Here is a 13,437-nt window from a genome sequence, read left to right as displayed (position 1 = left end):
TTTGGAAGGAACTTGAAGATAGATATGACCAAACGAATGGAGCAAAGTTATATCAAATTCAAAAGGAGATTGATGATCACACAGGGAAGTTTGGATATCACAGTCTACTACACCAAAATGAAAAAGCTTTGGGAAGAATTGAGTACCTTAAATGTAAAGAATCAGTGTTCTTGTGCTTGTAATTGTGGAGCCAAGGATGGACTATATAAAGCAGAACAAGATAGACGTTTGATACAATTCTTAATGGGAATGAATGAGGCGTATACTGTAGATAAGAGGTAACATTCTTATGATGAATCCTCTTCCACAATGGCACAAGCCTTCTCCTTGTTGATTCAAGAGGAGAAGCAAAGGGAGTTTAAACCTGCTAACCAAATTCCTGTGGAATCGATTTTCGTTGAATGTGAACTCATCTAATAACAATGGAAAGGGATCAACAGGAAGGAACTACAAAGCATCATTCTCTAATGAGAACTACTCAGGAAATACTTCAGGTAACAACAATTATGGAGGGTCCAACTATTTTCCAGCTAACAATAGCAATAGAAGTGTTATGGTTTGTAGTTACTGCAAAAAGACAAGACATATCAGGGAGAAATGTTACAAGTTGATTGGAATATCCTAATCAGACTAATAGGAACAATGGACCTCATGCAAGGCAGAACAATAATCATGAATAGAGAGGAAGGAGAGTTGTAGCTAATGTTCATGGATCTTCTGATGATATGGTATCTGCACAAGGAGAAGATTGCATGTAGAGTAATCAGAATCAAAAGGTCAACATTCACTAAAGATCAATATGATAACATGATGAAACTTTTGCAGAATTTTCGAGTTGAAGGAGCTGATTTAAACAACTCAAACATGGAAGCTGGTTCTGTCAATTTTGCAGGTACTATAGTATGTTCTTCATTGATTTTGGCAATCCTTCATGTGAATGTTTCAAATCAAGTGTTGACCTATGGATCATCGATTCGGGAGCATCAAACCATATAACCTTTAACAAATCCTCATTAACCAATATTCAAACCATGTCCTACCCTATGCTTGTCTCTTTACCCAATGGATACAAGGTTAAGGTGATAGAATTTGGAGATGTAGTGATCACATCTAAAATTGTTCTACACAATGTGCTATATGTGTCTTCTTTTAAATACTATCTAGTGTCAGTTTACTCATTAACTCTTTCAATGAGAAGTATTGTTCTATTCACTAGTGTTTCTTGTTTACTGCAGGCCCCTTCAGTGAAGAGGCCTCAGGTGCTTGGTAGTAACAGAGAAGGACTCTATTTTCTTTGTTCAAGATGTCTGAAGAATCCTGCTAAGCTCACCACATGTTGCTGCATATCTCACAAATCACAATTCTTCTTTGTCTATTAATGATAGTCAGGTCACAAATAAAACTTTACATGATAATAACAAGTGTGCTGGTCATACTATTTGTTCTTCTACTTCTGATGCTATATCTGCTGAACATTGTGTAGACCTATTGTGGCATAATAGACTTGGCCATGTGCCTTTGTGAAAATGAGGAAAATATCTACCATTCCAGCCAGTTTCTCAAACAAACAACCTTTTATGTGTACAATTTGTCCTATGGCAAGACAAGAAAGATTGCCTTTTAATCAAAGTGTCACACACTCTAATTCCATTTTTTAACTTCTTCGTGTTGATATATGGGGTCCTTATCATACACCTACCCATGACAATTACAAATATTTCATCACCATAGTAGATAATTTTAGTAGATCAACTTGGACTCATTTGTTAAGCACCAAGAGCAATGTCTTACAAGTTCTCAAAAACTTTGTGAATATGATAGAAAACCAATTCCAAACCACAGTCAAAATTGTTAGATCAGATAATGGACTAGAGTTTAATAACAATGAAACCAAGTTCTTCTTTCAATCCAAAGGTATAATCCATCAAAAGAGTTGTCCATATACACCCCAACAAAACAGTATAGTGGAAAGAAAGCATAAATACTTGTTAGAGACAGCAAGAGCTCTTCTGTTTCAATCAAAACTTCCCACTAAATACTGGGGGGAATGTATACTTACAGCAACATACCTTATAAATAGACTTCCTTCAGTCTACCTGAAGAATAAATGTCCTTATGAAGTTTTATACAAGAGAAAACCAAATTATAGTCAACTTAGATCTTTTGGTTGTTTGTGTTACCCAACATTACCCAAAGTTCAGAGGGATAAACTACAACCTAGAACTACTCCTCATGTGTTTGTAGGTTACCCTTTTGGAACAAAAGTATACAAAGTGATGATTCTTGCCACAAAAAGGATACATGTGTCTAGAGATGTAGTATTTCATGAATATCTGTTTCCTTTCACATTAACTTCAGATAAATGTGTTTTTCCTTCTATTCCTAGTACAACTTCTACAAATAACAGAACTGTTTCCTCAAATGATTTTGATGATTGTATTGATTCAATATTTGATAGCACTTTGGTAAATCAAAATACAGATGTGCTCCCCTACTTTTTCAACCTTATCACCTAATCCTCCATCTCATAACAAGCATCAATCACCTAATACTTCATCACCTTCTCATCCTACATTACTGCACAGAAGATCACAAAGGGAAAGCAAGATTCCTTCACATTTGAAAGATTACATCTGCTCAATACCCATCCTAAAAACTCATATTTCTACTACACAGTCTATTCCCATTGACAAAAATTTCTCTTTGAATGCCATGTTCACCAAACATCATCACATTACTCCCAATGATATTGCATCTATTAGTCAAGCAATTGTTGAAAACATTTGCCATGATAGTGAGCCTTTATCTTATGAGGAAGCAGCCTTAAGTCCTGCATGGCAAAATGCCATGATGCAAGAGTTTGATGCACTTTATGCAAACAATACTTGGGATCTTGTAAGATTACCTGCAGGAAAACAAGCAATTGGATGTAAATGGGTGTATAAAGTGAAGCATAAATCTGATGGTAGCATTGAAAGGTTTAAAGCCAGACTAGTAGTTAAAGGTTACACTCAACAGGTTGGTGTGGATTATACAAAGACCTATTCTCCAGTGGTAAAAATGACCACTGTGAGGACCTTGATTGCATGTGCTGTTAAAAAGGGTTGGGAGATGTCTCAGCTTGATGTGAACAATGCCTTTCTTCATGGTGATCTTCATGAAGAAGTATACATGAAACTACCACAGGGGCTTGCTGTGGATGATTTGAGCTTAGTGTGCAAGCTAAACAAGTCTCTCTATGGCTTAAAACAGGCTAGTCGACAATGGTATGCCAAGTTGACTGAAGCTCTATCACTCAGAGGATATGTACATTCCCATCATGATTACTCACTTTTCTACAGAAAGGTTGGTGCCTTAGTTGTTTTTGTTGCAGTCTATGTTGATGATGTTATTCTCACAAGTACAGACACTGCTGAGATTACACAGTTAAAGGCTTACTTGGATGGTACTTTTAAGATTAAGGATCTTGGTCGATTGCATTATTTTCTGGGGTTAGAGATACTTGACATACCAGGAGGGGTACTTGTCTCCCACAGAAAGTTTGTATTGGATTTGCTAAAAGAATATGACTGTTATAGTTAGAGTTCACTTACATCTCTTCTTGATCCAAATATCAAACTAAGGGCCAAAGAAGGAACTCCATAACCTGATCCTACATACTACAGAAAACTAGTGGAAAAATTGAATTTCCTTACCAACACTAGACTGGACATAGCATTCAGTGTTCAACATTTGAGCCAATTCATGCAAGATCCTAGAGCTCCACATCTGCAGGTAGCATTTCACCTTCTTAGGTACTTGAAACAAGATCCAACTCTGGGCCTTCATCTATCCAAAGATCCTGATTGCTCAATCAAAGCATATTGTGATTCAGACTGGGCATTTTGTCCAGACTCAAGAAGATCAGTTAGTGGATATTTGGTTTTACTTAGAAACAGTCCAATCAGCTGGAAATCAAAGAAGCAAGAAACCATCTCATTATCTTCTGCAGAAGCAGAATATAGATCCATCACGAAGGTAGTAGGTGAATTGGTTTGGCTTCACAGGTTGACAAATGAGCTAACTATATCTGATTCTTCACCTATTCCTGTCTTTTGTGATAGTCAGTCTGCTATCCACATAGCTCACAATCCTGTTTTTCACGAGAGAACCACACATATTGAAGTCGATTGTCACTTTGTATGCAGTAAACTTCAGGAGGGGTTCATTTCATTACATCACATTTCCACCACTGAGCAGCTAGCAGACATACTCACAAAGGCCCTTACTGGAGTTAAACATTCAGCATTACTCAACAAGTTGGCTATAAGATCATCACTGCCAACTTGAGGAAGGGTATTAACAATATAATTATGTTAGTTTGTTAGTTATGTTAGTTAGAGTGTTAGTTAGATGTCACATCAAGTTAGTTAGAGTTTTGAAAGTTAGTTAGTCACACATTTTACATTTCACATCTTTGTATTTGTTGAACACAAAATTCAATTCTTTTGTATATATATGTTGAGTGAATCAATACAGAAAATGCAGTTTTCATTTTCTCCAAATCAGTATTCCTAATACTTCCTTCTTCTTCTTCTTCTTCTTAATCGATTGTTATGGATACACTCTGTTTTGGTGTGGATCACCATTGTTGATCAGCTTAATAAATATTTATATTGAATAACAGATACTCGATAAGGGCCAGCAGAACTTTCATCCTTCGCTACAATAAAAATACTTTTAGCAGCAATAAATATTGACATTAATAAAGAGTGTTAAATTTTTTTCCCACATTAGTCAAATGTCATTAGAATCAATATCACTAAAGGTTATAGAAACATATACAAAGAGTGCTAATTATCGTTAAAAATATGTATTTACTGACAATTAAAAATTATATACTTATCGCTAATAATTATTTTTAATATAGTGATTGAGCTCAAACGCAGTGATTGAGCTCAGGAGTTAGCCAAAAGCAGAGGACTTTTTTCCCCACTAGTGCTTCACTTTTCATAATTGTATCAACAAAACTATTAATTTCATAGAATTTTCTATTTTCTTTGAATCCAGAACATAATCCCAAAGCCAAAAAAAAATAGAATAAAAGTTTGTAGTAACGTGTTAAAGAAAAGAATCAATGATGAAAAAATTGGAATTTTCTTGATGCCAAGTTATGTGGTGATTATATTAATAAGCAAGTACATTATTATAATTTCATGTTTTTGTTTCTTAAGTTTGGCTCTTTTCAAACTATCCATTATTAAATAGCCAGGGATCGTTTGGTGACTTAGAGATAATTTATTTATGTATTACTTCTTATACATGTTTGATAATTATTTAAAAAATAAGTTATTTGTGTATAAAATAAATATGATGTTTGAATTGTAATTTAGAAATTAGTCTCTCTATCATCATTGATCTGTCATGTTTTATTTCACGAAATCAATTTGATTAATTTTTAAAGTAAATTAATTTAATATTTAAAATTTGGATATTCGTAACTAATATCATAAATACTACAATTGTAATTATTCTCATATTAATATGATAAAATAAGAATACGTCTAGCACGTTGCTTAAGATATAAAGTGCAGTGTAACCACCCCGACTTTCGTCCTATCCTAATAACAAGAGTTTGTGTATTAATTTATGCAAGGTAAAAGATATGACGAAATTTCTGTGTTATTATTTTTTTTTTCTAAAAACTCTTATCTTTTTATTTCTTCGATAATTCAAACTTATAATTTTAAGATTATCATCTGTCCAGCTATCAAATATTGATATAATTATTATTTATACAAAATTTATATCTGGATAATTCAAGTGAACCGTTATAGTGATGCTGAACCTAGGTAGCTTTTGATTAAAATATTTTTGCCATTTATAAAAAAAAAAACAAGGATTCTGCTTTCGACAAAGTAAAAATATTTGAGTATTTTATTAGACTACTTTGTAATATCTATATTATTTTTTTCTTTTGGGGGTGCGTGTAATATGTATGTTATCCTTTTGCCATTGGTAATTGATTAATTTTTGGTGTATATTCCCTGTAAAGTGATGTGCATTTAATTATTGGTTTCCAACTTGACAAAACTTTCTTTTTAAGTTGTGTATGAAATAACAAAATTATGCTTCAAGTTAGAATGTGCATACATGCAATTACTTAAATATCTATACAATATTGTGTTATTGTGTTATACAGGGGCGGACTCTGGCACGTGCATACGTTAACTTAAAAAAATCATGTTTATATATATATATATATCTTGATAAACGGATAGAAAAAAAATATAAGAAAAAGTACATCCATAATGAATATCTAATGTTCTTTGGTTTGTTGGTAGATGTGAGGAAATATATGATATTTCATGTGTATTCTGTTATATAGAATATACATTTACTTGTTTAATTTTATATAACTTTACGTATATATACTTGTATAAATTTAATATTAAAAAAATTTAATTATCAAATTAAATGAGACAATTATTTGTTATTTGTTATGTGAAAACTTTCCAAGTAGTAAATAATTATTTTTGGAGAAAAATTGCAAAAGCATAGGGACGAAAAGACAGCATGATTATCAAGTTGGCACTTTTGGCCCTTTTAACAAGGGGGAAATAATCAATAATTTAACTGTTCTTTAAACAACAAACAGAAAATTTCGACAAAAAAATAAAAATAAAAATAAGGATCATCATATTGTTTATATAATATTTCTACTCTTTTCTAGGAAAATCACGTTTGCCGGGCAAAAGGTATCAAATAAATGAGTTAATATGGATGAATCAAAATACGTGGTTATGTCATTAATTTGTTTAAAATTGGAAACTCACATAAATATATTATAATAAAAAAATATAATTATTTATAGTAATAATATTTTTTTTCACTTGACTACTTTTAATTTATTTATAATACAAGTTTAATACATATTACAAAGATAAATTTATTATTCAAATATAATACAAATTTTAATGATGAATAACATTTTATCACACATTTTAATATACTTATAATACAATGTGACAATTTTTTACCAAATAAATATAATATATTTCAAAAACAATTATAATTCAAATATATTGCATACATAATTCACTTTTAATACATATTACAGATTTATCGCAATATTGCTATAAATGGTAATAAACAAAAAGTATCGCTAAAATCAGTAATTATTTTTAAAAATGTATTTATTAATGTAACTTTTCCTTTAAAGTTTAGGTGAGACGTTCTTTTTTTTTTGGAAAAATTGTATATAATGACAAACTAATAAATCAAATTAATTGCTATAATCACCCTTTGATTTAACTGCGCCCCATAGTAAACTGTTTCCAGTCATCTCTCCCTCAAACTCTCGCTCGCCACTCTCCTCTCTCACTCCATCTCTCGCTCGCTTCCTCTCACTTTTATACAAATATAAGTGTATAAAATCTGTTTTTATTTGTATAAAGCGAGAGGAAATTGTATAAATACATATATTTTTGTTCTCCTCTCTCCTCTCTCCCAAATCTCGCTCGCCACTCTCTCTAATCTCGCTCGACACTCTCGCCTCTCTTGCTTATACAAGCAGAAACGAAATATATAAATTGTAATTCTGTTTGTATAAAGCGAGAGAAATTGTATATACACATGCACATACATATATTTCGTCCTATACACTTATAACTATACAATAAAAATACTCATCTGCCCAGTTTCTTTTGCCTTTCTCTCTTTCTTGTTTTATACAAATTCAAATGGTATATAATTTCTCTCTTTCTCGTTTTATACAATTTGATTCAAATGTATATTCCCTGCCCTAGTGACTTTTGTCTTTATCTCTTTCTCATTTTATACAAATTCAAATTGTATATAATCGTTCTATACACTTATTATTATACAATTCGTTTTATACACTTCGTTTTATTCAATTCTCTACCCGAGTCTCTTTCTCTTTCTCATTTTATACACTTCGTTTTATACAATTCGCTTCAAGTGTAAATGTATAGCGAATTATACATATATATGTTTGCTATGAAGCATATAAATATGAATTTTATGTTTGTTATATGTGAAAGTTGCCCTTCTTTTTTTATAAACTAATATATATCAGCTCTAATTTTATTTTTAGTTTAGTATTATGCACTTCAACTTTAATGTTTTTAGCATCGAGATAAATTGAAACCATGAGATCAACTTTAAACTAGGGATATGTGAACGATATTAGTTTTGGTTGTATCATGCAATATTGATAATTGAGTCAATAAGATTTTCATGGTTCGATAATGGATTATCAATTATCAGTCGTTAATAATATAATTATTTAACTAATAAATTTTAACAAATACTCACACGATATATTTTTTTAAAGTATTCCGTATAAAATGTATCTAAAAGTAACAGTAGATTTTATCTTTTTATGGGGTTATCAACAACTTATTAACGAAAGTAGCCAAAACAATATCCCAATCAATAACACAATAAATAGGATATTAAACTATTAGAAAGTGAACAAATCAATAATGGTACTCGTTTGACAGAGTGTATTAGCAAAAATAATATATGCATTTTATTGTGTATTGAGAAATGTATTGCTAATATTTAGAAATTCATAATATTAGTTATGCAAAAAATTCAATTCATGCATTAATAGGATTAAATACTCACTTATCCCTCAAAAGTACTTGTGAAGGATACTCTTATAAATAAATATTTTTATACAATACATATTTTTTTAATACACAAAATCAAACAATGCATAAGAAATAATCTATGCATAGCTAATACAAGTATAACTAATATATGCATTATTAATGCTTCCATTACTAATACACTCTATTGAATATTATTTTTATACACTCTACCATAAAATATACACACTTTTATCTTTACAAAGGATAAATAAGTTATTTCTAAAGAATCCTGAATTCAATTCTATTATCGATTCGAATTATCGATCTGAGCTGAAATTTGCACAGCCTACTTAAATCTGAACTCATTGCAATATTTGAGAAAATTTTAGTGATTATTTTCCCTAATGGAAATATGTTGGATGTCCTAGGTTACACACACCATCAAACCTATAGTGGTATCACTGTCATTAAAAAACTAAAGTATATATATATACTAAAATAAACAAAAGATAGCCACCATGATAGTGCTTGCAAGTCCAAAGACAATAATACATATTTTCTAAGGAATAAATGTCACTCTCCTTGTTTGCCTTGATTGTATTTTTTTCTGTAACATTTCTCTTATACACCAATAGTACATTTTTTTCCAACTAAAAAGTACAACAATCTTGCTTCAAAATTCTCAAATCTTGTATACATTTCAGTCCAAATCTCACTAGATAAAATCTTGAAATCTGACCTGAGAATCTTGGGGGAAAAAAATACCCTTTACAAATGGTGTTCTTGTTTGGGTAACATTTTTCTGAGACCCCAAAAGTGCGCTTTTCATTGTAAAGCATCAATCTTTACTACTAATTGCTGAAATCTTCAGTACCCTTGAAAAAATCTTGAAATTTAATCTTGAAAATATAGCTTTACAAGTGGTGCTCTTCTTGTTTGGCTTGGCTGTGTTTCTGTAACATTTCTCGCAAACCCCCCCCAAAAGTGCTTTTTTCATTATAAAGCAACAATCTTTACTACAAATCTTGAAACTTGGCCTGAAAATCTTGAAAACCCCCTTTTGGAAATGGTTTATAGTTGTCTTGTACTACTCTGTTCATTCATTTCCTTTTCAATCCTAGCTTCATCTCAGCAACTTGATGGCTTCATTTATACAAGATTCAATGAACCAAACAATAACATTACCTTAAGTGGAGCTGCTGAGATTAGCCAAAATGGATTCATTCAACTAACCAATGAAACAAGTAGATTAATGGGGCATGCTTTCTATTCTTCACCTTTTCAGTTCAAGAACTCAACTAATGGCAGTGCTTTTTCATTTTCAACATGTTTTGCTCTTGCTATAGTCCCTGAATATCCAAAACTTGGTGGTCATGGACTTGCTTTTACTATTTCTCAGTCTAATGATTTCAGCACAGCTCTTCCAAGTCAGTATCTTGGCTTACTAAATGCTACTGATGTTGGTAACTTCTCAAATTACATACTTGCTGTTGAATTTGATACAGTACAAGATTTTGAGTTTGGGGATATTAATGATAATCATGTTGGTATAAACATTAATAGTTTAAGGTCTAATATGTCTGCTAAAGCATCTTACTTTGATGATGATTTGGTAAAACAAGATCTGAATCTCAAATGTGGTAAAGTTATATTGGCATGGGTTGATTATGATTCTGTTACAAACTTGGTTAATGTTACACTTTCAAGATTTGCTAAAAAACCAAAGTTGCCACTTTTCTCTTATCATATAGATCTCTCTCCATTTCTCAAAGAAAATATGTATGTTGGTTTTTCTGCTTCAACTGGTTTGCTTGCAAGTTCACATTATGTTTTTGGTTGGAGCTTTAAGTTGAATGGCGAAGCGAAATTTCTAGACTTGGATTTACTTCCATCATTGCCTGGTCTCAAGAAGAAGCACAGTGGCGTAATTGTAGCTATCTCGGTTATAGTTGTTGTTTTGGTTTTGATTGGTATATTAGTTGCTATTTATTTAGTTAGGAGATTCAAGAATGCTGATGTTATAGAGTCTTGGGAGCTTGAGGTTGGTCCTCATAGATACTCTTATGAAGAACTTAAGCAAGCTACTAGAAGTTTTAAGGATAGTGAGCTTCTTGGGTTTGGGGGATTTGGTAAAGTTTACAAGGGTGTTTTACAAAGTTCGAATATGGAAATAGCTGTGAAGCGTATTTCACATGAATCTAAACAAGGCTTACGCGAATTTGTGTCTGAAATATCTAGCATTGGAAGACTCCGCCATAGGAATTTGGTTCAATTAGTAGGTTGGTGTAGACGTCGTGGTGACCTTTTACTTGTGTATGATTTTATGCCAAATGGAAGTTTGGACAATTTCTTGTTCGAAAAACCTAGAATGTTGTTGACATGGGAGCAAAGGTTCAAAATCATCAAAGGGGTTGCTTCTGGTTTACTATACTTACATGAAGGTTATGAACAAGTTGTGGTGCATCGAGACGTTAAGGCTAGTAATGTGCTACTAGATGGAGAGTTAAATGGCAGGCTTGGAGATTTTGGACTAGCAAGATTATATGAGCACGGATCAAACCCGGGCACGACTAGGGTGGTAGGCACATTGGGGTACCTTGCACCGGAATTACCAAGAACAGGACGAGCTACTGAAAAATCCGATGTTTTTGCCTTTGGTGCGTTGTTGCTTGAAGTGGTATGTGGACGTAGACCGATTGATTCAAAGGTGGGGCCAGAGGAATTAGTTCTAGTAGACATGGTGTGGAACAAATGGAGAGAGGGGAAAATTCTTGATGTTATAGACAAGAGATTGAAAGGTGAGTTCAATGAAAGTGAAGTTGTGATGGTGTTGAAATTAGGACTAATGTGTTCAAACAATGAGGCGTCGTCTCGACCTAGCATGAGACAAGTGATGAGTTACTTGGAAGGTGAAGCTGATATACCTGATGCTCCAATGGCTCCTGGTGATTATAATGGAGGATTTGGATTCGAAGAAAACGAATGTATGCATTCTTTAGCATCTTCAAGAGGACATACATCATGTTTGGCTAATGGAAATGTTGATGGTACATTTGTTTCTGTTTCTACTGCACCACTTTCATGTTTATTTACTGATGAGTTGCCTAGGTAGTGATTGTGAAGTTGTGTGCAGATTTTTTTGAGTTTTCAGGAACATTTTCTTGATGAACACTACTTTAAAGTTCAAGTTATGAAAGTTTAAACCAATCTTTTTGGTCAAGAAATATAGAAAAAATTAGTGTGTTTGTTAAGAAGAAAATGTTTGCTCGAAAAATAAGTGATTTTCTTACTCATTTTGATAAGTAACTACAGTATTGTTCGAAAAATATTTATATATAATGTAGACAAACACCTTAGAGGGTGTGGATGCAAAATGGAAGGAGCGGATTAATATATAATGTCACTTATAAAACTTGTGTTTTATGTTTTCGTTAGAAAAGTCATTTTCTTTATTTTTAAGAAAGTATCAGTCATAATCTAACCAAATAAAGTCTTTGACAAAGCATGTCTATCTTTTCTTTTTATATATATAAAATAATGGCAACTCCCACCAACAGATCAATGTTGCACTTTGAATAAAGCCTTTAGAAGGAAATATGAAATATTACAAACAATGGAATGTGGGATTTATGCTATGGTCATCCTGTCTAACTTATGGCAAAATGATTAGGTAAAATTATTTAAATACACAAATTTATTTTATTATATTCTTTAAAATTTTCTATTATTGGAAAAAAATTACAAAATTCTCATTCTCAGATATTGAATGGATATATCACTTTACACGATGTATATATCGGTTCATAAATCACTTTACACGATGAATCGATTGAATATATCACTATACACGATGTATTGATCAGATACATCACTATATGCGATGTATCGATTGAATACATCCCTATATGTGTATCGGTCGGATACATCTTATACGTGATATATTGGGATGTTAAGTGATGTATCCAAAATAAAAACGTAATGTATCAAAATATTGAGCGACGTATCTAAAATTGAGACGCGATAAACTGAAACGTTTTGGGATGTATTTGAATTTCACCAAATTTAAGGAATTTTTATAATTTGAAAAGAAAAATAAAGATAGAATGTAATTAGTTTAACCTCTTTTTCTTCTTTTTTATATTAAATGGTGTTTTGTATTGTTACTATGGGATGACAAATGGTTTTGTGTTGGTGATGCAACGCAAAATTTGTAGAAATGAAAAAGTTAAGTTTTTGACACATGGTATATCTATTTATATTTCATTTATATATGAGTATATCTTTTATGTATATGTCCTTTGTATATGTGTATATATTTAATGGTAGCTTTCACATATAGCAAACAAAAAAAATCATATTTGTATGCTATAGCAAAGTTTGAATAATTGCGCTTCATACCAAACATATAAATATATAATTCGCTATACATATACAATTGTATGATTCACTGGTCAATTTCGCTGCAATTGTATAATTCGCTGGTCTATTTCGCTACAATTGTATAATTCTCTAGTCTATTTCGCTGTAATATCTGTATAAAATTTGCATTTGTATACAATTGAATCAAAGTAAAATGTTTGTATATTGTATAATTATAAGTGTATAGGGAGAAGATATATGTTTTTGCATGTGTATATACGATTTTCTCTCGCTTAATACAAAACAGAAACACAATTTATACACTTCTGTTGTGTAAAACGAGAGAAAATTGTATTCGCTGCAATTGTATAATTCGCTGGCCTATTTCGCTGCAATATATGTATAAAATTTGCATTTGTATACAATTGAATCGAAGTAAAATGTTTATATATTGTATAATTAAGTGTATCGCATGAAGATA

At 31.7% G+C, this 13,437-nt stretch overlaps 1 protein-coding gene across 1 annotated transcript; it reads left to right on the top strand.

Annotated features, from left to right (window-relative positions):
* The first annotated feature begins 9,127 nt into the window (after positions 1 to 9,127).
* LecRK-XI (clade XI lectin receptor kinase) lies at positions 9,128 to 11,903 on the top strand. The gene has a single exon (NM_001320312.1). The coding sequence runs from the start codon at positions 9,664 to 9,666 to the stop codon at positions 11,707 to 11,709; it is 2,046 nt and encodes a 681-aa protein (NP_001307241.1). The 5' UTR covers positions 9,128 to 9,663; the 3' UTR covers positions 11,710 to 11,903.
* Positions 11,904 to 13,437: the final 1,534 nt, after the last annotated feature.

This window comes from Solanum lycopersicum, chromosome 9, assembly GCF_036512215.1.
Source record: "Solanum lycopersicum chromosome 9, SLM_r2.1".
NCBI classification, from domain to species: domain Eukaryota; kingdom Viridiplantae; phylum Streptophyta; class Magnoliopsida; order Solanales; family Solanaceae; genus Solanum; species Solanum lycopersicum.
This window is presented reverse-complemented; position numbering and strand designations above follow the sequence as displayed.

Bases quoted from the DNA above. Each gene is read 5' to 3' on its own strand.
- LecRK-XI (NM_001320312.1), top strand. From the start codon at position 9,664: ATGGTTTATAGTTGTCTTGTACTACTCTGTTCATTCATTTCCTTTTCA.